The 23,967-nt window shown below is 31.9% G+C and overlaps 2 protein-coding genes across 3 annotated transcripts; one reads left to right on the top strand and one right to left on the bottom strand.

The window, feature by feature from the left end:
• Positions 1 to 1,517: 1,517 nt before the first annotated feature.
• Positions 1,518 to 7,976, bottom strand: POLH (Y-family DNA polymerase H). The gene is made up of 16 exons (XM_028061231.2): positions 7,851 to 7,976; positions 7,633 to 7,753; positions 7,301 to 7,412; positions 7,041 to 7,211; positions 6,369 to 6,533; positions 6,128 to 6,231; positions 5,834 to 5,953; positions 5,394 to 5,517; positions 5,026 to 5,139; positions 4,657 to 4,872; positions 4,249 to 4,360; positions 4,060 to 4,157; positions 3,294 to 3,363; positions 3,084 to 3,214; positions 2,047 to 2,155; positions 1,518 to 1,967 (listed from the first exon to the last, which is right to left on the bottom strand). Exons 1-16 carry the CDS (start codon positions 7,924 to 7,926, stop codon positions 1,705 to 1,707), a joined length of 2,106 nt encoding a protein of 701 aa, XP_027917032.1. The 5' UTR covers positions 7,927 to 7,976; the 3' UTR covers positions 1,518 to 1,704.
• A 5,609-nt stretch (positions 7,977 to 13,585) lies between these two features.
• LOC114178849 (uncharacterized) lies at positions 13,586 to 23,392 on the top strand. 2 transcript variants are annotated; one of them, XM_028064971.2, is made up of 5 exons: positions 13,586 to 13,790; positions 20,455 to 20,518; positions 22,289 to 22,347; positions 22,674 to 22,854; positions 22,996 to 23,392. In XM_028064971.2, exons 4-5 carry the CDS (start codon positions 22,684 to 22,686, stop codon positions 23,065 to 23,067), a joined length of 243 nt encoding a protein of 80 aa, XP_027920772.1. In that variant the 5' UTR covers positions 13,586 to 13,790; positions 20,455 to 20,518; positions 22,289 to 22,347; positions 22,674 to 22,683; the 3' UTR covers positions 23,068 to 23,392. The 2 variants fall into 2 exon arrangements, with proteins under 2 accessions (XP_027920772.1, XP_027920771.1); XM_028064970.2 differs by lacking the exon at positions 20,455 to 20,518 and having other exon boundaries at positions 13,592 to 13,790.
• The last annotated feature ends 575 nt before the right edge of the window (positions 23,393 to 23,967 follow it).

Raw genomic sequence — 23,967 nt, 5'->3', positions numbered from 1 at the left:
ATACCTTCATTTTTAAGGGCATAGATGAGTTAGTGGGTCAAAATTAAAAGATTATTTTGAGAATATTTGGAAAGTTTAGGAGTAATGAAAAAATTATTGGAAGTGCAGGAAAAACAACCAATAAACAATAAGTAAACATCAAAATGGACTATGTCTAAACATTTCATTTTTCTCAAAATTCAAAACGGATCGAGTTATTACAAATTCACAGGTTGAAAAATCTTATTCGATCCACCTTTTCTTAGACGGATTGATATTCGATCCACCTTTTCTTAGACGGATTGACAGGTCAGTCCGTCAGACCTTATGTGTTTTGTCATCATTAATCTCATGTTGTTGAAACCCATGTACTTGTATGGTTGTAATCATTTTCTTGGTGACAATCCATTCTAAAAGTTATATTGTTTCTTATTCATTATATCTTTATGGTATGTTTTTCTTTCATTTCTCTCTATGGTTTAGGATTTTTTTTTTTTTTGCTCAAATTACAGAATCGTAACTTAAAAGCAAATAACTCTTTTAGAAAAAAGTATAGACTAAACGTTTAATTTCAATCTCTTTTACTTATGTTCTTCTCTTTTACATTTCTATACGTTTATCATTTAATATATGTTAAATAATTGATTTTGCTTATAATATTTTCATTTTTTTAATGTCACAATTGCTTGAGCAAGAAAAAGGAAAAACGGGTATTCATACATGTCAAGAGAGACAAACTATGTCAAAATCTATAATCTTCGACATTTGTCATCAATCTTGTTGCTACCTTTTCGTTGACTTAAAAAAAACGCTAAAGATTATACGTGCAGCAAAAGTTGTCGAGAACAAATAAAATTTGGGTCGAAGGAAAAGCAACTATGAAAGAGATCCGAGTATCTCGAGAGAAAGCAGGAGTGGAGAGGAAGGGGAAGCACAACTTACTGAAGAGGAAGGAGAAACACAAAGAGAAGATTCATTATTAAATCCAACCATTTAAGTTCATCTGACCTGGATAAGAGAAAGATGTCAACCAGAACAAAAAACATTGACATATTGACACTTGACATTCCATTCTTCACATTACTAATAGAGTTACTACATTATAGAATGAGTATTTCAGGGTTTAGCATTCAATAATTATATTCAAATGCAAAGAAAGTGACTCGGTGCAGTGTTGTTATTGCATTTCAATCACTTTCAGGTCAAGGAATCAAGCTTCTCTCACCCACATGATTTACTGTAAAAAAGAAGTCTACGCAAAAGCTAATAAAAGTATGCAAAGATCCCTTATGGATTTATATTATCACCTACCAATGTCTCCGATTTAACATACAGCAACGCTGACTTCGAACCACTAACACAAAAAACAAAAAAGGCGCACTTATAATCAATGCTTAAAGCTAAATTAAAACAGAGCTTACCCAGCTTAAACAAGAGTCATTATTTATGACATCTAACACCTATTTTACTTTTGCTCTGTTTAGACAATAGCTATCGATACAAGATAGAAATCCACTTACTCTCGAACCAACCCAAGATGAAAAAAATAGCAATTTTTGGTTGAATTGATTGGAGAAAATTTACATATAGTATCCTAACTACAAGGTTCCTCGTGCTGATTCCATAAAAAAATTCTCAACCAAACAGCCAATCCCGAATCAGCTACCTTACATATTTCTAATAAAGCATTACAAAATATGTACACTAAATCAGAGTCAACAAAATTTATCTACTTTTGTCAGGTAAGAAATAGTGTTTAATACTAGAACCTCGTTTAGCCAAATTAGGCCGCTTTTGTGGCCTAAGCAATGTTCGAAACTCTTGCTGAATTTCTGGTGGTAATTCATCAATGATAGAGGGGTCAATTTCATCAATATTATAACTACTCCAAGCTTCCCTCCCTTGTGATACACCTACACTACATCCATCCTTGTTGGTATCAATCTCTTCATTACAAGTTGAATAACTATCATTAGCTGACTGAGATCCTGCAGTATCAACGAAATTAGCATAAGAAAAAGCGATTGAAACTCAAATATAATAAAAGGAATGGGATTATAAAATTACCAAGAGATGATGATATTTTAACATCGTGGGCATTTGAAACATTCTTCTGCTCCAATGAAGACCGGGAATTATGGTAATTATTAAAGATATTTATAATTGAACAGTTCTCCTGCAACAAAAAGAACTCGTATACTGTAAAAACTTAAATGCAATAGATTCATTGCTGAAACACCACATCTTTATATGCATAAGCTATTAGAATTTATAACTCTATTGATTATGCCAGCAATTCTTTTCATATCTGAGACTTCTGCACTAATACACACACACACATATATATGTATGTATTAAAAATTAGAACAGGCAGATTGGGAGCTAAGATTATGAAAACTGAACTATGGTCAAACCAGACTGCACAACATGAGACATTATCCCCACCATTTACAAGTAAAAACCAGTAATGACATGTCATTAAAGTTCCCCACTGAAGCACCACAGCATCCATTCATTCCAGCATCTATAAAATACAAGACACGTGCATTTTAGCATCAAACTGTGTGAAATGAGTGCCTTTGGCTTGTTTGGGACATCACAAAAGTTGGCTAGTGGATCAGTCCTTTTCTGTTCGACATATAAAAGATATGTTGCAAGTAGTAGCTGGATATAAATTGTATATTCATGTCTTCTTTAATAATTTGGTTTTGGAATTAGCAGAAAAGTATTAAAGAAAACTATAAACCATATGACTTTGTAGAAAAGTACTGCACTGACACCTAGTCTCAGACCAATGTTTACAAGTTGTTGAAATAAATAAATTCATATACTGCAATTGGGTCAGAAATTATGATGCAACTGGTGTTGTGGAAAAGTAACTCATTTCTGGCTAAATTACCAGCTTAACCAGTCTCGTCCAGTTTACAGAACTATGTTATGATCAGAATTTGGAACAAAGATAACTATTCTTGGCCAAAAACATAACTCCGTATCCTAGATCCTTGCTTAACATGATTATAACTGATTTGAAGTTTTTTATGTTCATGATTGCATTTAAGACAAAAACTATGCAATCAGTAGCTAAATAGTGTCAGAGAGCATACATGAAGCATCTTTCCTGCTCTCTTTTTCTTCCCTACTACTGCTTTCATACTAGAGACATTTGAAACATGACTAGGATCTTTTGCAGGTAAAACTCTATTTCGCCCACCGTCTGTCATTCTGTCTTCACTTCCTGAAATAAAAAATGATCAAATCTCAAAAGGAGCCAATAGAAGGGAGAATGAAGAGCTAAAACCTGTATTCCACAGTACCTGAGGGTGACATGAAGGAGGATTCTTCAGTCAAGCCTTCCGCTTTACTGGACAAATGATTCAACGGATCCTGCAAAGGAAAGGGATAAATCCCCATGATCATTACTGAGAACATGAAGCATTTGCATATAGAGAAGAAAAACCATGGTTTTGAACTAGGATGCACATGCACATTGAATATTAACAGTCAAAAAGAATATAGATCAAACTCTTGTAGTTGAATTTATTTACAAATATAATAATCCTGCCTACAAACAAGTTTGCTTTTGAGCTCTTAGCTCTCAACTTTATAGGTGAGAAAGCCTACCTCATTAATGCACCTCATCCTTAATGGATCTAGTAGTAAAAGCTTAATTCTCATTTCTCTGAAAGTCATACATTTGCTTTAAGACGTTTACCCATGAAGAAAACCCATTAAAATGAAAACTAATATTGAAGTCTGATAGAGCCCCAATAGCCCCAATAAGCAAAATCTCTATCATGATTCATATGAAAACTTGAGTTTTTGGATACTTTAATTGTTTATTTATACAAGCATGACATGTCTATATGCTAACTGGTATAAAATATTTGTACCACATCCTCACATTAGCCATTAGAAACCATCAAAATCAACCCCCCCACCCCCCTCCGGTAGTTTTGCCACTTCAAATAATCTGGTAAATATCTCTTGCGAATAATTTCAAAAGACATTGTTATATATGGGTTATAATATTACACGTCTTTACATGAAATCTGACCATGATATATACTTGCTTTGATATACCTGTGGATCCAAACATGCACTAGAATGCTTCATTTCTGTGTAATGAGGATGTTGAAGCTGTAAATCATAGGGAACCATTGCCGTACAATTTTCATTACCTGCTTAAACATATAGCCTTCATCAAATTATATGTGAATGCAAGAGAATCGGTATTTTAATAATTAAGCAACCAATGAGATGATGCAAAACCTGAAGGTGATGATGGTACAGCTTCATCAATGACAACATCTATTGATGGATTTGATGTAGAAGAACTGGATGGAAATTGCCCTCCAAAGTATTTAGCAATTGAATGTGTCCCCTAGACACAAATGCCATTTAATACGTCAATTTTATTATCACTATATGATAACTATATGACAATAAATGGTACCACTTGCTAAGGACCAACCTAAATTGGGAATGTAAAACTGCAAGGCTCATGTTAACCAGTATAGACCAAACACTAAATACATATCGCTTAGAAATACCAAATACTAGTAGTAACAGTATACTTAATAATCCAGGTTATTACATTTCAAATGCTAGTGATGTTCCTCAATGCTTTAAGGTGATCTATATCAGGAAAATTTAGAAAATGGAACAGATCTAACTTACAGATGGTATAGACACAATTTTACTCGCAGAAAGAGAAAGTGATGTCACTCCCCAGTTGCTATTTTCGTTTCCATGAACCTTAGAGCTATAGGAGCCCAAAAAATCACGCAGCCCAGCTTGAAAAAGAATTAGAGCGTCCTCTTGAATCTTTCTAGTCCCATATCTTAAAGGACAAGATTTAGAAGGGAACTTTCTAAGTGAATCTGAATCCCCTGTCTGCAAGATAAAAGCTCAAATAAAATATACATAAAACAAAACCACTGAAGAGGATAAAAGAAAAGTTGGTAATCAGATATGAGAAAAAGTAAACAATGAACTAATTTTCCAAGTAAAAGAGAATTATGTAAAGACCAGTCTCAGAAGAGTCACCTTATATGCTCTAGCATGTAGTGTCAGTGTCTGTGCAATCCGTTTGTTTTGATCCAGATCAGAATTAAGGCGTTCATTCAGCTCTTCACACAGTTGATTAAGCCAATGTTGAACCTGAAGATAAAAAATCAATCACAAAAAGAGATGTCCAAGGTTGTGAAACAACACAAAAAAATAATAAATCACAAACTAGCAAATGACAGCCAACAGAAACTCCAAAATAAAATGCACAATATTTATGAGAGCAATAAAAATATCTGGCCCAAGGAGGCACTAAGAAATAAAGCACAAGCAGTTTTCATCGTGCATAAGTAATAAAATGTTGCTGAGTGCACTGCTAGGAGCACTGCTCATATGAGAGCTCTTACAGAATCAATTGTCTTCAAAGCCTGAGGCCCAGGAAATGTCTTGCCAGAACCATGGCTCTTGGGAAGTAGTCGCCCCTCAACTTCTTCCCCATTGATTCCTCTTGAAATATTCCACAACCAAGTTCTGTAATGCTGTAAAAGGTAGAATCACGAATAGAATACCAACAGATTGCAATGAAGACAATCAAAAGGACAGTAACGAGCAATTAAGAAACAGATCAAAAATGCAAGCCATTAGAGAATGACACAAAATTGTTATTTAAATATGAGATCCCAAAATTTAAATTAGCAAATGATATTTTGGTAGCAGATATGACATACTACATCTATATATCTATATATACATATAATATATATACATATATATATATATATAATATAATATAATATAATATAATATATATATATATATAACATCATGTTAAAAGACAGAAACTCACCCAGTATTGATCCCATACCACTGTTGTAACTTCTCCTCTGAAAACTGAAGCAGATCTCCAACGGTGTTGACACCAAGATCACTCTGTAAAGAACTCCCCAACTTTCCCCCAAGGTGTTTCCTACAAATCAAGTTTTCTTCAACAACATGCTTTATGATATAAAAGACAATGATCAAAGAAATTTAAAAACAGTTAGAAGAGTTACACGAAAAAGATGAAAAATGGTATTCAAGATAACATACATGATAAGATTTAATTATGAGTGAAATACATGATAACATACAATGTCATTACATTTTCTTTATTGGCAAAGTCGCAAGTAACCGTTCAACTGATGAGTGTGGCACAACAGTTTGTTGAGCAGGTTTGTTCATAGCACTTGCAAGTTTAGCCAGCATCTGAGAAAAGCATCAGACACCAGTTATCGGCCATATAAAAATATCAAGAATCCTTAGGAAGAAAAGTTGTCAGACTTTTGGACAAATAATAGATGGATATGAATATGGATATATAAGCATACCAAGACTGCCTTTACCTTATTATGAGCAATCCCAGCAGAGCATGTGAATTCTGTCTCTTTCAGCACCTGCATCCTGAGGTCACTAACAATGAGAGCCCCACAAGCTAATAGCTTATCTTGGTAACTAGCATCACTTCTACAAAGCCACTTCCTAACCTCTTCTTTGGCATCACTTCCATCCTGAATAAAAAACCAGTTTCAGTACAGCCATATACTCTTATGCCTGTGCTGCCATTAATTTATTAGAAAAATAATTAAAGATGAGGTAGGTAAGTTAATCGAGAGCGTTAATATTGCCATAATCAATGGTCCTGATAAATGGAAAGGACAGAACTGGACAAGCAAGTTTGACAGGTATTTGAGTAAACAGGTAAATGTAAACTCTAACTGAAGTTTCAAGTTCTACTGCATTTAATTTTTATTGTTTCTTACACATAAAAATTAAGATTCAACTCCTGTTTTACTTCTGAACCAGAGAACACCTTTTTTCAGTGCACTGATAGACTGCGTTTACAGAATTTTGATTTAATATTGAAAGACTTGCCTACTTAATAAAACAATTTCTTTTAAGACAAATAAAGAGCATAAAGCTAAACAAAAGAAAGAAAAAAATGTATTTTGTATCTTGATATTAACATTAACAAAGCAATCTCAGAAAAGGCATGATATTTAAGTATAGCCTCTGACCTCAATTTCCAGCCCCAAAACATGAGACTTCAGAACTTCCTCCTCAAAGTCTTGCATGCTTTCTGGAGATGATTCCATCAGCATGGTTTCGGCAGCATGAGTTAGGTCAAGATATACTTCATCAATCGAAGCCCTCTCACAGCGACCCTTTTGCGAAAGAACTGAAACAACCTGAAAATTTCGAATTTGGGCACAGCCAACACTGGGGAATGAATGACTCCAAAGGTAAACAATCACTTTGAAATGCCAATGACACGCACCTCTGAACCCGCATTCCTATATGAGTTGAGATCAGCCTTACCACGTGCTACCGGAACTTGGACCAGTTGAATTTGCGGGCAAGCCTCCTTGGCTTCATCACCTCGCATTGAACTAAAACAACGCAGGTAAGGTGAACATTGAAGCAGTTAATACAATAAAATAAAAAGTACATAGCCAATTTAGTATTTGAAAATTGTGATTCATTGTTACTTTAATCTCCAGAATTAACAAAATTAAAAAAAAAAATCCCGGATTGTAATCCGGAAACAGAATCCAATTTCAAACTAAATTGGGAATTTCGTCTAAAATCAAGGGTTTGGTTCAAAACTACCGTTTGACGCCACATCTGCGAGCCTCATAGCTAACAGCAATGAGAGCCCCACCTTTGTAGGAATTGTACTGTATGACTGCAGTGGGCAAGCCCCTTAAATTTGGTTGTTTTCTCTGTTCCACTACACCAATCAACAACACCATCATCATCATCATCACCATAATATTTGCAGAGAAGGAAAAGGAGATTCACTTCAGAAATGCGAGAGAAGAAAGAACCTTGAACGTAGAAACAATCCATGTCTACATGAGCAATAACTCTTGCATCGCAAGTCTCTCGCCTCGCTACCGGCATAGCTTCTACAACTTTTTTTCCCTCCAAATCTCTTTCCCTTCTCTTCCGTATTTATCTCGGCGCGTTTTTTACTTTTTTCTTTTCTTAAAAATTTATCATCAATGTACTTAAATTTTTAATTAAATAATTATTTTAAAGTTATTTTTAATATTTTAAATATAACTATTTTCCATATACTATTCAAAAAAAAATGTTATCATGTGTGTTTACTCTTTTTATAATAATAATAATAATAAAAATTATAAAAATAGATATAAACAATTTTTATAATTATATTATTAATCATTTTTATTTATTTTATAAATAATTTTTATTATATGTAAAGGTCTAGAAAATTGCATTTTTAAGAGTTGATAGTGTGTATAAAATTATAAGACTAGATTATTTTAATATTAAAAAGTTAAAATATAAAAAGAGATTTTATAAATAAGTTTCATTATTTAAAAACATAACATCTCTATAAAATAACTCTCTTTTTTTTTATAGGATTTTTCACCTTTTACTCATTTGTTTGAAGATTTGAGACCACTAAAGTGATCCTCATGGCGAGCTCTCTACTTTTATCTTATCAAATTCTTGTTTAGAGTGAGTTGGTTTTCTATCATTTTCTTGGTTTGTTGATTCTTTAGTGTGCATGTGAGTGGTTCTAGCTTGCATGTGGTGTTCTAGTTTTCTTTATAAGTCTCTGCTAATCAGTGGTCCTAACGGTTTGCTTTGATCGTGTTTGTGTTATTCTTAGGTATAAATAAAGCATCATGCTAGCTTGAAGGGGAATTGGTACTTTAAGTTATTGGAGTTGTCTCACAAGTAAGGGAAGCTAATTGCATTGTTTTTAAGTTGTAAATATATTGAAATTGTTGATTGTATGACGGTACGCATTTTGCCTGCGTGATCGAGTTGTATGATGAAATATGATAGGTTAAACTGAGATTAGATTCTAATTGACTTACTTTGATGTTATCTTATGAAAATGGAGAAGGTTGTCTGAATTGATATGCTAAATTCACTTCATGTGTGTTGTATGATTGGTTTTTGATGTGTTTTAATCTCTGTAAGTGTTATGGGACTAATTTGGTCGGACTTGGATTGCATGATTAATACTAATTATTTGTAACAACCACAATATTGTTAAGAAAGTAGCCCAAACAATTAGTAAAGGTAAAGTAACCCAAAGTCGTCTACTAATGAACATGGAATTGATTCTTAACAAAATAGTTCTTATAAAAACTATACAAAAGGGTTAGTCACATGCCACACACCAAAACAATCTTCGCTTGACCGAAGTCATAATGAAAACCACCAGCTCAAGCTCCAACTCCCTTACAGGAAACCCCGATTCATCAACGCATTCATGTGACATAAAGGAGTGTGTTGCTTCAAACCAAACCAAAACCATTAACAAAACTACCATTTATGTAACATACAATTTGAATGAGACTACCTATGTTAGTCACTTCAGCACCAACATAGCCAATACCCCTCCCAGCTACTTGAGGCCTTCCCCTTCCTTACCTTATTGTTCGTGCTCTGGCAACATTAGTTTGCCCTTTGAAGAAAATTCTTAGCAATTTGCCCCTGTTGGCACCAAAAAAACTTTACATCAACCCAAAGACAAACCTTTCCTTATGCAAACCTTTGATAACGTTGTTGTTGAAGCAATCAAATTAACATTACTTATTTATAACAACTACAATATTGTTAAAAAGGTATCCAAAACAATTAGTAAGGGTAAAGTAACTCAAAGTCATCTACCAACAAACATGGAATTTATTCTTAACAAAATAGTTTTTATAAAACTATACAAAAAGGTTAGTCAAATAAAATAAAAATAGTACAAGAAAATAAAGACAATTAAATAAAATATTAAATGATAAAATAATAAATCAATGGAAGAAAAAAAATAGAAAAAGATAATAAGAAATAAAAATAATAATAAAGAAAACAAGTCAATTCCATTAATTTCAAAATAGATTCAACATCGGTTATCTAAAGATTATTATTAAATTAATTATTGTCGTAAATTTGAAAATTAATCTTTGTAAAGTCTCCATTACTTTTAACCAAAATACAGTCTCAATTAACAATAAGAACTTTTAAATTATCCATAGTAAATTCAACCAAAGTACAATCTCAATCAAATTTTACGATGCCTAATCATGTCTATTCCTTTGTCTCCTCACCAAATAAAAAACTTAATCAATCAAAGTAAAGTATTGACTAATTTTAGTTTAAGTGATTACCTTTAATCAAAGTAAAGTCTCTAATTCGTAGAAACTTATTTAATCACATGAAAGCTTATAAATTAAATCAAAGTAAAGTCTCAATTGAATTTAAAAATCCTTCAATTGATATGATCATCATATCTATTTCCCAACTTCACAACCTGGTTATAAAACACAACATACAACATCATTTTCTCACTCAACACCTCATCACACATAAACCAAATTAATCAAGTGTCTCATGCCCATATAAAATCAAAATTTATAGCTCAATGAAGTCACACAACAAATTCATAACTCAAGCATCAATCAATTACTTCATGTACAATTATCACTATAAACCAAACTCACCTACTATATTCATCATAAATCATCACCATAAATATTACAATTGATTAATCCTTAATAAGAATTAAATTTCAAACTAGTTTCCCTTACCTTTGTTAAACAACCATTTAACTCAGTTGCTCCTTAGAGCTTCATTTCTCATAGGACGCTCGAACTACCTACACAAACAAAAAATCACAAGTCTAAGCATATCTTTACAATCACAACTAAAAAGAGAGATGATGGTTTTTATATAACGTTCTAAAGTGTTGCAATTGTAACTTGCGTTATCTCCTCTACCTCCACTACGAATGTCGTTCTTCCACCATTCTTGCTCTTTTTTTTCCCTTTTTCCACCATTGTCGTCAAACCCCACATCGAACATTGCCCCCATTGTCTGCCGCTGTCGCCAAACTTGAGTTTTTGAGGAAAGCCACTCTCTGTCATTGAACTCGGGTTCTTTAGCACTTCCACTCTCTGCCACTGTCATTCAATGTCAAACACTCATAAGTGTTGTTTCTTTCTTCCCTACTTGTTTTTTTTTTTTGGCCTTTTTTGTTGAGCTTGTGTGTTCGTTGAGGTTTGTTGTTCCTAAAGTTTGTGTTTTTTGCAACCATTTGTGTTTAAGGTATTTCATTGTGATGTAAAACTCACATTTTTGCTTTGAAAATGTATTTTTCATTGCCTTTCCTCCATTGTTATTTGCGTTTCACGCTCCCAAATTCTTATTACCTCAAAAATTTATATTCAATAACGAGCCTATATTTTTTTTTTCACATGTTGTTAATTTATTTTTTGTATGATAGAATGTTAAATTATTCATTTTAAAAATAATAATTAATTTTATGTTTAATTTTTTTTTATTTGAGATTATTGCCATGTTGAGTTAGCCTTAATTATTACCATCTCTAAGTTTTTTGAATAAATTGTATATTTTAAAAATTAATATAATAAGAGATAATATTAATAATTTATATTTTGTTGTATTGTAATTATAATTCATCATTAAGGTATCAAAAATATAAAAAACATTCAAGAACAAGAATATTTAGATTACAATTTAATGTAAAAAAGATACATGTAACGTTTTATTGTCAATTTTGTGTAACACAAAATTATAAATGTTAAAATACTTTTTTGGTCCCAATCTTCGTCAAGTTTTTTCAAATAAGTCCTAATTTTGGTTTTGTGTTCAAATAGGTCCTAATTTTCGTCAATTTTGTTCAATTGGGTTCTTTTTTGCTAACACCGTTTAAATCATTAACGGCCATGAACAATGACTGCCACTTGTCACTTTGGGGTTTTTTTGAGTTTTTTAATTTTAATTTTATTTTTTTTAAATGTACATGTGTCAACCCAGTAGCGTGTCACGTGTCACTTCGTGGTTTTTTTGATTTTTTTTAAAATTTTTTTAAAATGTCCACGTGTCAACGTGCCACATGTCAAAGTCAAAATTCTATATTCAATTTGGTTCCTATATTTGTTATTTTTGTTCAATTAGGTCTCAATTTTTGTTAACATTAACCAATTTGGTCCCTCGTCAATTTAAAACCAAATTTAATTTTATATTAAAATTCAAATTTTTTATTAAATATTTTTATATAATATATTAAAATTCATATTATTATAACTTTGATATAAAAATTAAATTTGGTCACATCTTCGACAAGGACCAAATTGGTTAATGTTAACAAAAATTGGGACCTAATTGAACAAAAATAATAAATATAGGGACCAAATTGAATATAGAACATTGACTTTGACACATGGCAGCTATTAGGTTGACACGTGGACATTTAAAAAAATTTTAAAATAAAATTCAAAAAAAAAAAATTCAAAAAAATCACGAAGTGACACGTGATATGCTACTGGTGTACATTTAAAAAAAATATTAAAAAAAATTTTAAAAAAAATTTTAAAAATAAAAATAAAAATAAAAGAAATTCAAAAAACCACGAAGTAACATGTGACAATCACTGTTCATGGCCATTAATGATTTAAACGATGTTAGCAAAAAATGACTAAATTAAACAAAATTGACGAGAATTGGGACCTATTTGAACACAAAACCAAAATTAGGACTTATTTGAAAAAACTTGACGAAAATTGGGACAAAAAAGGTATTTTAACCAATTATAAATTATTTCATGAATTTTTTTATATGACAATATAAATACTAATAAATATATAAATTGTTTAAAATAATATTATTATGAAGAAAATAAAATAAAATAAAATTTAAATTTTATTTTATTAAATGACAAAGTAATCAAAATTTATAAAAAAATACAATTAAAATAAAAAACACTATAAATAATAAATACTATAAATAAATATTTTTTAATAATTTATTAAATGTCCAATTAAATACAAATTATAACAAGATAAAATTGAAAATGAAAAAAAATATATTATAAAATTAAATTAAAAAAGAAAAAATATTATAAAAAATTTAGTACTTTAAACATCATTCTTTAATAATTTATTGATGATTAATTAAAATAAATTATAAAAAGATAAAAAATAAAAGCAAAACAATTAGTGTAGAAATATATTTTTATATTGAAAAAAATAATTTAAAAATAAAATAAATAGATAAAAAAGTATAATAACTTTTATGTACATGTGACTACAAAATAAATAAAATAAAATAAATATATTAAATAACTAAAAAACAATATTTTAGAACACCTCTTAACAAAATAAATATGGTTAATTATAGATATCAGCAGTTAAGTATTTCCTTTTCGACACTCCCATTCTCCTCCACTTCCTTTTCTTTAATTTCTTCCTTCAACCACGTGCTTTAACATGATTTTCCTAGTTAACTATATTTTTCAATCCAATTTATTTTTTTCTAATACTTACATTATTAAAACGAGTCATTTTAATTAAAATATTTTCACTTTGAATAAAAAAAGTTATAACGGAATTTATTTGTTAAATGAAAAATACCAAGATTCACAGAAAAATAGATAATGACGAAAGAAGTGTTGGAAAAAAATACGTTATAAAATATGCTAATAGTAGTATTTATGAGAAAAAGTGTTTAAGTCTTTTACTGGTAATAATGTGGGTAGATTTAGTAATTGTGAGTGTAGGAAGCAATAGCCCATAGCTAATAGCCAGAGGAGTAGAGAAACCACTAAAACCTTAATTACCGAAAGCAGTACTATGCAGTGAGATCGCAGGAAGAAGTGAAGTGTGAATGTGGCTGAGAAAGACACCACAGGTCTGTTCGAGGGATAGGAGAAGCAACACCAACACCCAAAACGGACAGAAAAAGAACCATTGAACCACGAAATTGTTCACCAGGTGCGTTCTGCATAAATCTATACCTAGTAACAAACAAATCAAGTGTCGTTTTTTTCTTCTTTTTTTCTACTGTCCAACCGAGCTTGCTGAATCGACTCTAAACTCGTGAGCGATTTTGTCGCACTAAAAAACGATTCTGCATGCAAAGTTGATTAGGTTCGAGGATTTGGGAACGTAATATGGTGTTGAATCGCGATTCCTCGATAATCCTGATATAGGAGAAATAGATAGAGAGGAAGTCCAGTTTTGAAAAACATTGATTATAGAGGAGGACCAACAGAGGGAAAATTAGAAGCGTGGAACAGATAGACAAGGTCAAGATGGTTGTTGTGGTACAAAATTTAGAAGCATACTCGTTTAAAGGTCATGTTTCAAAATGCATAGATTAAATACTATGCAGAAACAGAACAAGCATCTTGTTGTTATAATGCACAAAATAACTTAGATTCTTATGGAATGCTTCCTTAATTTCATATTTGAATTCCTTTACATATTCCGAACATATATAGATTTGTCGATCATGTTACTTTATTTTCCACCAAGTCTGATCCATACTGAATATTGATAAGACAGGGACTCGGTTCAAAGAGATAGGTGAATCAGCATGATTATAATAATAGAAGAATGATAATGCTAAAGTTCCTATTAAAGAACTAAAGTTTCTAGTGGCTATGTAAACATTATTCAAGCTCCCAGTTTGCACGCACCCAGCCAACTTAGTCTCATTATCTTCTTCATTTTATAGCATTGTATTCAAATCAGTTTTGGCTTCCTCCAAAACCCCAACTTGTCGTTTCTTTTGACCTTTAAGGCCTTCAGTTATTGAAAAAATGTGTGATCACGTAGACAGAATCGAGAAATTCAAGTTCTCAGATCTACAGAATGCCCTACCTTTCAAGGACGCGTCAAATTAATTTATTATATGGTTGGGTTTTACCACCACTTCCAACATGAGCATAATGTTATAAAGGGTATTGATATATTATGAGTATTCATAAAGGGTATTAATTCCCCATTACTCAATGGTCTCCACCAACGCCTAAAACGAAGTCACGTAAAGCTTCTCAACTCAAAGCAGTGGTCTAGTCCTTGGTATCAACAAATTCACTCCACTTCTTCCCATGCTAATGCAATAGTAATCAGGTGTACTTCACCCTTCTTCTGCTGATACTCTACCTAAGTATGTATAGCCAATCTCTGAGGTGTGAATAGTTCCTTTATTGGCTATGATGTATATATAATAGTTAGTTCTGAACCTTTTGAACAGCAGCAGAAAATGAGAGTTAAATTTGACATAAAAGACACTCACCTAATTAAAACACACACACGCTGCACTCCGTCACACACTAATTAACACACACACAACTCTGCACACAAAAAAAGAAAGGGGCCCAGGCCCACGAGAAGGAGAGAAAAAACTCACGGGAGAACCCTAAAAAGGCTCTCTTCTCTAAAAAAAGAAAAGGAGAGAAGATTATCCTCTCTCGTTAGCGATTCAAGGAGTTCGTCATTGCCGCAGCTAGGGTTCGAAATTTCTTCTTCCAACACTCGTCCTTGGCCACTGTCTTCTTGTTTTCATACCTGGTTAGAACTACTTGAGTTTTGTTTTGTTTTCTGATTCTGCTAATTGCATTTGCTCGAGATTTCAGTTTTTTCTTTTTGTAATCGAAAGTGTGGTGTTGATTCTTTTGGTTGTTCTTGTGGTTTTGTTGTTCGGTTAGAGAGATTCTCTAAATATTAGTTCCTACTATGTTTCAAATTGTTTGCAACGAAATGCTAGGTTTCATCAGTACTAATTTAATGTTAATGAGTGGCTTAATTTCTTTTAAGACTATTGTTCCCGTGATTTCATTCCATTGATTGATGGTTGCTTTAGAAAAATCCGTGGATGAAGTTATGAAATGTTTGGATTAATATAATATAATGGTAGACCACTCTGTTTTTGTTTTGGTTTGTTAGCATCGGGCTTGATCCAGTAATTGAATATTCTTCAAGCAGTTGAATTTTCTGTGTTTAGTTTTCTTGGAGCGTGCTCATTTCCTTCATTTTGGGTTGTTTTAAGTTTTGATATTTACTTAAGTCAGTGGCAGCAGCTTATGGAATTGTTTATTACGATTTGCTTATTATGAATTGTCTGTTACTATGGCATAGGTATTGACTGTGTTAAATGATTGACTTGATTATGTTTTGGGGTGGAAGATATTTGATTTCTTGCAAACTGTGTGGAGAATTAAAGGGATGTGGATATATGCGCTGATTTGGAATGTTGGAGTTGGAAAACTTCTTTTATTTTCTGCTTGATGGATGTTTGGACCTTTCGGTTTCATTGTTGGTGAAATGGTAGCAAAGCGTCGATGTGAAACCAATTGTGGAGGAGTTTATGTCATTGGTTTGAACGATTGAGTATTATTAATTAATTGTTAATTGTCGAGGTTTGATTATCTGGGTTCTAATTTGTTTAAGGTTGTGTATTTGAACGGCCTTTGGGGTTGATATTGCAATGCTTAATTTAGAGACTATTGATTCATATAATGTGGGAGTGCTTTATTCTTAATGTGTGGTATTCTGTTGGGATATATAATATCCTATTTTGATTTGTTTGGGAGTGTTTCGTGATAGTAGAATACATTCCGATCAGGACCAATTGTTGGTCTCAAAATTTGGGAAATTTATTTGCTTTGATCATAGTGTAGTGTAAATATAAATTTTGATATGAGGGTTTTTATTTTGAATGTTGTATAGTCAAGATTTTATTACTCTAAGACTTGTCGCGTAATAACAAGATATTCATTTACTGATTTGATGCAAGGAGTGTGGTTTGGTGATCAAATTTTATATTGTTATTGTTTGATATTAAGATTGATGCTTGTATAGAGTAATGAATTGCACTATTGCGGAATTTCTTTTGTGTTGGCACTTTGTTTGATTAAAATGTAGTATATATTATTTTCAATCTTGATAAGATTTGATGATTACGATAAAGTTGGATACTTATATGATCGTCTGCAGTCTGCATCGTCCGGTATCCAATCTTGTTATCCAAATATTTTTCAAAGATAAGTTTTTGGGATGTTTGTGTGATTGTCTATCGTCTACATCCCTCCGTGATAAATGTTTTTTGATACCTGTATGGTTGATCGCATCGTCTGCTATCCAATTATTTTATCCAAATATTTTTAACGATACATTCTTGGAATGTTTGTGTGACCGTCTGTCATCTACATTCTCGATAAATGTTTTCTGATACTTGTATGGTCGATCGCATGGTCTGGTATCCAATTATTTTATCCAAATAATTTTTAACGATATGTTTTTGGAATGTTTGTATGACTGTTTGTTATCTAGCATCCCCATAATAAAAGTTTGAGTACTTGTGTGATTATCCGCATCGTCCTAGTACTCGATGCCTTTCATTTTATTAAAATCCTAAAAAATATAAAATTTTCAAAAATTAAAAAATATCAAACACTCATCCATTTAAGCCCAGTTTACATTGGCCCTCTCTTTCGTTCAAGCCTAGCTTCCGCGAACATATTTTCGCAAAAGGTTTTAAAAATAACTATGTAACCCTGATTCTCTATGACGCATAAAGATACGTAGGAGTGAAGAATTATCCTTGTCGGACCCTTTAAAATAAAAAAAATTGTTTATTTTCTATATTATTTCCTTATTGTTTTTGTTTTTGGGGAAAATTAAGCGTCTTGAAAACCACGTCATTTTTGTATATCTAATTAAAGGGACTGCCTTCGGGTGGGTGCTGTAAGGTGCTAATACCTTTCCTACCATGTATCTAACTTCCGGACTCAAAATCTGTTTTTCATATAGACTTGTCTTATTTTATTGATTTTCCATAGTTTTTCAAAATAAACTATGATGACGACTCTCTTTTTTTTTTTGAAAAAACATTATATTTGTTTCGAGTTAGCCATTTTCCATCGTGATTTAGATTGTGACATGGTTCAAACACTTGCTACCATCTACCTCCTAATTTACTTAGCAATGTAGCTCAGGTGATGTCTTTTTCTCTCAACCTAGATTATGTATGCTCTTTTCGTTTATTAAGCGTGAGGTAATCATGGTCTTATATAGTAACTATCAATCAACACTTTGTGTGTGCCTAGATTTAGCTATGATTTATATCATTGATTAATTAGTTATTCATGATTGATAGATGATAATAATACAAATAAGACAACTCTATGGTGATGAACCATTACATTTGCTTGTTCCTAGTTTTTCTACTAAGTATTTTTAGTCAGTCATATCAATTGCTAAGCATTTTCGTACTAATTGTGGTGCTCATGTTGCATCAGCATTTGCTTTTAGTTTCCTATGATATTTGTTGTCCTAGTCGTGTTTATTTCACATTAGGATAATTTTACTTGTCACTTTTATAGATGATTTCTCTTGTTGTACTTGGGTTTTTCTAATGAAGAATCTTTCTGAAATTGAAACCCACTTAGACTACAAAATTAAAATTCTAATAACTGATTACGTAAGAGAATATTTGTTTTTCCAATTTCAATCTTTCTTGAACTTGCAAGGGATTCTTCATCAAATATCATGTGCCCACACACCACAACAAAGTGGTGTTGCTGAGTGCAAAAACCACCACTTGGTGGAAACTACTCATACTCCTTCCTACTTTCTTTCTTATCTTCTTTGGACTTTGTATCTATTTCTAAGTTTGCAAGTGAAACCATAGTTGACCACATTTGGCAACAGGTGATGCTAACTTCTTTGAGTGCCAGCATGGGAGCACGTTTTCTTGCCTCTTAACAAAACTACTGTTGGGTGTCATTTAGTCTGTACAATGAAGATCAAACCTGATGATACAATTGATCATTTCAAATCTTGTTCGGTAGCTAATGGTTATACTCAATTTTTTTGCCAAGATTATGGTAACACTTTTTTGGCTGTAGCCAAAATCACCATTGTTTGCCCTTTTTTCTTTTCATGGTTGTCATCCGTCTCTTCAGAGTTGAACATCAAAAGGGCTTTTCTTCATGGTGAGTTGTAAGAAGTGTACATGGATCAACCACTTCATTTTATAGTCTGCAGTAACTCAAGTCTTGTCTGGTTATACAATGTTGTCATCCACCATTAGTCTCTTCACAGTTGAACATCAAAATGGCCTTTCTTCATGACGAGTTGCAAGAAGTGTACATGGATCAACCACTTCATTTTATAGTCTCCAGTGACTCAAGTCTTATCTAGTTATATAATTGATCATTGCAAATCTCGTTCGGTAGCTAATGGTTACACTCAATTTCTTTTGCCAAGATTATGGTAACACATTTTCTGCTGTAGCCAAAAGCACCATCATTTGCCCTTTTTCTTGTCATGGTTGTGATCCACCATTGGTTTTTTCGTCGTTGAACAACATCAAAAGGGCCTTTCTTCATGGTGAGTTGTATGAAGTGTACATGGATCAACCACTTCATTTTATAGTCTCCAATTACTTAAGTCTTGTCTGTAGTCTCCAATTACTTGAAGCAATCTCCTGTACTTGGTTTAGCCATTTGAGCTTGGTTTTGCTTGAGTTTAGTATGACTCGTTCTGAAGCTAATCAATTGGTTTTTTCCACTTTATTCTCCATTTTGTATGTGCATCTATTCTGTGGCATTCTTTGACTTAGTTGTCACCTTCATAGTCAATTTTAGACCAAGGACTTGGGTCCACTTAGTGCTTTCTTGGCATCGGAGTTGCACAATCCTCGTTTGACATTGTCATGGCAAAAATATTCTTTAGATATTTTTACTAAGACTAGGAGAAATACATGTGTATTTGTTTATTTTCTGATAATAAAAAATAACAAAATTATTACCGTTCTAGCCAAAAAGTGTAAAAACCGATTAGCTAGAACGTTCAAGTGTGTTGTTTTCTTTGTCCCTCAGAACCCACATTTATGTCTAATTTTCCGACCTTCTGTTTCCCTTTTTCTCTTTCATTATTCATAAATCCCTCTTTTAATTCAGGCCCTTCATTATGTCTCAAACGATCACCTGAATAACTAATCTCTAACCCCTCCAATTCAGTATGCAAATGTAACATTCCATATTGACATGACCATAATCCTTAGTCTTAAACGGCCTTATTCCTGAAGACCCAATTGATATCTGGGTTTAAAATCCAATCTACATTGAGCCTAACACCACACAATCCACTAGCCTTAGCTTTTTCAAAGTTAAGGCTAGATAAAAATGTCCTTGTATCTATGACAAATCATTACTACAACACAACCCATATTATATTCAGCAACTGCTTAACACGTTTCGTGCCCCTTGACCATCTAAATGACCATGTACTTAAAAACCCTATCAACATTAGTCTTACATCACAATCAACATTTAAACTTAATATACAATCAACATTTAAATTTAAGACCCAATTGACTTTTGGGTTTAACACCACACAGTTCCTAACCTTAGCATTTTCAAAGCTGAAGCCTTAAAATATCTTGTCATACCTCCAAATCGACTTAGACCCTTTCCCTTCATTGTCATTTTTTTCCTTTTTAATATATATTTAAAATAAAAAGTTTCCACTTCCTGCGCCTCAGCGACTGTCGCTTCATTTGTCACTTCAAGTGGTAGGTGACACTACTAACACTGCTGCCATAAATGAATTGCTAAAAAACGTTATCTTTACAACTTCATTGAAGGTGTTCCCTTACTGCATCATCCTCAACCTTCTGGAACGCATTCTTCTTCACACCCAAAACTCTGGTACTTCCTCCACTCTCATCTTCATTTCTCATTTTTGTTTTTCTTCGTGTCTTCATTGTTGCCGCACATCAACCGTATCTTTATTTCTCATTTAGTCAATGGATTATTATGCCTTATATCCCTAGGTCAAATTCGATATTCTCAGAAAAACCACCATGTATACTTCTGTTAAAAAAATATGTGCCCCTGGCCAAATCAGATATTCTCATAAAAGTAAATATATATAATTTTTACAATTTTATTGTAGATAAGTTTTATTTATTTGGTAGGTAATTTGTTATTATAAATAGTTATCTATAACAATATATCTATAACAATATATAAAAGGGATTTCCCTTTTTGTGTCCACTTTTCAAAATACCGATTTTACCCTTTAAATATAACAATTTTTTAAATTTTTTAAAATTGACCGTTATTTTTACAAAAATTTTATAAAATCAGATGTTGCTTCTTCTTTATTTATTAATGGTTATTCTTTTATCTGTTCTGATATATTTCACTTTATTTTTAATAAATATAATTCTAATATATATATATATATATATATATATATATATATATATATATATATATATATATTAACTTAATAACATTATCATATTATCACCTACTAATAAAAGGGATTTCCCTTTTTGTGTCCACTTTTCAAAATACCGATTTTACCCTTTAAATATAACAATTTTTTAAATTTTTTAAAATTGACCGTTATTTTTACAAAAATTTTATAAAATCAGATGTTGCTTCTTCTTTATTTATTAATGGTTATTCTTTTATCTGTTCTGATATATTTCACTTTATTTTTAATAAATATAATTCTAATATATATATATATATATATATATATATTAACTTAATAACATTATCATATTATCACCTACTAATATAATATCACGTATATTTAAAAAATATATACACACAGGCGCCTAGCGCCTGTGTTACGCTAGTTTTAGTATAAAGAGTATGGTTATGTTTAAAAAAAAGTCAAATAAAAGAAACGGTTAAATTTATCAAGTTATTATTAAAACATTGTTTGTCATGGCAAATCAAGTGCATGTTGAGCTGAATTCAAAAACTTTGATCAGGGAGCTCATTCTGTGTGGTTCATGCATATCATTCTGTAAAACTAATAATACTAACCCGGGCTAAAATATTCCAATCTTCCTAAATCATGTTTGAATAAAGCAGCAGGTAAGCATTAATGACCAGCATACACACACCACCATTATCGACTATGATTGTTAGAGGATGTGTTGTTAATATAGAGTTTTTGAAATATTTTTGACTTTTTTAATTATTTATTATAATTGACATAATAAATTGTGATAGGTTCTCCTTCTCGTAAATTGCTTATTTCGCTTGAAATATAAATAAACTAGGCTAAATTTATAAGATGGAGTCAATTTAATTTTTGAAAGAATGAAATATTTATTTTAGTTTCCGAGTATGTAAAAGTCTTTGTTATAATTCCCTGCTGTTATGTATTTTAGGATTATTTTATTATTAAAATATAATTTGAAAAGTAAATTTAACAATAAATTAAAAACTATTTTGATATTAAAAATTAATTGAATTTTATACATATTTAGAAACTACATCAGTTTTTAAAAATTTTCAAGCCCTAAATTAACTGATTCAAAAGAACCCAAAATGTCAAAATGGCCCAGTCCCATCCCTTCTTTTTCATGTCCGCTTTATTTTCTATTGCTTTTGCTTTCACTTCTCTGATTTTCTCACACTCACCAACCGCCGGCGTAATTTCTGTTTTTGCAGACTGAATCTCATTGGAGATTCTTCTTCAATTGGCGCCTCCTCTCTTCTCTGTCCGTCCGGTAACCTCTTTACTTGCTTCTATTTAAAATTGGATTTTCACAAAGATGTTTTTGTTTTTGTATTGTCTATAAGTTGAGTTGCATAAGAGAAATACCTTCAATATAATATTAAAATGAAGGCTTCTATTTGGTGAAGGACGCAAGAATTTCCTTTTATTACTATCACAATTATTTCTTCTTAGATATAATACATTCTGCTTGAAAAGGGTTCATGTATGATTTATTTTTTTAATAAACATAAAGTTTTCAATTATGGGTTTTTATTACATGTTGATTTATCTGTATCAATTGAAAGGAAATTTACATTTTCCTGGATGTATGTGAAGTTGAAGGATAATGGGTCGGAAAGTTGGTACGCTTTTTATCAACCCCAAGAGATTCGGTTCACTTCATAAGCCTTGCATGAAGGAAATGGCAATGTTTCTCAATTGTATGGCTGCAAACCAGAGCGACATGGAAGCCTGTGCTCGTCAGAAGGAGCTATTAAATGCCTGTATGGATTCTCAGGTAACATAGACATAGTTTGATTAAAACTAGCATCTTTTGTTGTCATCCAACTTTTTCAGGTTTACATTTTTAGTTGCTTTTACCTTTTAACTTTAAAATTAAGTAGTGCTTAAAAAAATCACTTCAATTTTGTTTTTTCAGAGTAAAAAGAACAGAAAGTCTTGGGGAAGTATCAATTATCAACTGCAGAGGCTTAACCGAGGAAGGAAGTAATTCAAGATTTTTCATATATGTATTGTTTTTATCATTCAGGATCTTGGGGTGTTTTATGCACTCCTTTGGTTGTCAACCTAAGCTAACCAACTGTAGTCTCTCTTGAAGTATCTTGATGATGAAATTTCTACTTTTTGGTTTTTTAAACCATTCAACTGAGGTGAAAGAGATGGCGGAATAATGTTGAAGAATACCGGTGTAGTTTATTTGCTGTATCAATTAAAGCTATAATATTCTGCATATCATTTGACACAATCACACAATGTGATATTGGCACTGCCTGTGAAAAAATTATTTTATAATTGATGAACATGAAGGTTGTTTATGTTGCATTGTTTTTGGGTGGAGTGTTGAGTGTTGATGGCTGTTGATCAATATAAGTAGTTTTGGAGCATTGGCGGCACATTCTCTAATAATCCAATTGATGATGATGGTGGATTATGTTGCTCAATGGTGGTGTGTGGTCATTAATGCTTACCTGCTGCTTTATTCAAACGGATTTATGAAGATTGGAATATATTAGCTAGGGTTAGTATTATTAGCTTTAGAGGATGATATGTATCAACCACAAAACTAGCTTCTATTCAAAATTTTTGAATTCAGCTCAAGCTCATCAAGTTCTGCACGTGGAAAAAGATCTTATCTCTTCTGATTTTGAACCTGTTCGGATAACCCAGGAGCTTCTACTGCTTAACTCGTGTTTGGAGTTGGTGGAAGATCTTGTGATTCGAGAATGTAAGAATTCTTTTAATGAAAGACCAACTAGAAAATCATATAATGGCTATCTGTAATTTGACTAAACCATGGAAAATCTGATACTTAGAGCAGGTTGTTTAGATGAAGGTTTGTCGTGATTCAATAGGAAGTAATTATCGTGTCCTTCACAAAATATGGTGTCCA

Source organism: Vigna unguiculata, chromosome 3, assembly GCF_037176805.1.
Source record: "Vigna unguiculata cultivar grain cowpea cultivar isolate G323 ecotype 2 chromosome 3, ASM3717680v1, whole genome shotgun sequence".
Lineage (NCBI taxonomy): Eukaryota > Viridiplantae > Streptophyta > Magnoliopsida > Fabales > Fabaceae > Vigna > Vigna unguiculata.
This window is presented reverse-complemented; position numbering and strand designations above follow the sequence as displayed.

Excerpts from the sequence above, each read along its gene's own strand:
- POLH (XM_028061231.2), bottom strand. The coding sequence starts at position 7,926 with ATGCCGGTAGCGAGGCGAGAGACTTGCGATGCAAGAGTTATTGCTCAT. Across the intron at positions 4,158-4,248 it reads TGTACCATCATCACCTTCAG|GTAATGAAAATTGTACGGCA; the intron begins GTTTTGCATCAT and ends ATGTTTAAGCAG. Across the intron at positions 3,364-4,059 it reads GTGCATGTTTGGATCCACAG|GATCCGTTGAATCATTTGTC; the intron begins GTATATCAAAGC and ends TTTCCTTTGCAG.
- LOC114178849 (XM_028064971.2), top strand. The coding sequence starts at position 22,684 with ATGGGTCGGAAAGTTGGTACGCTTTTTATCAACCCCAAGAGATTCGGT. Across the intron at positions 22,855-22,995 it reads ATGCCTGTATGGATTCTCAG|AGTAAAAAGAACAGAAAGTC; the intron begins GTAACATAGACA and ends TTGTTTTTTCAG.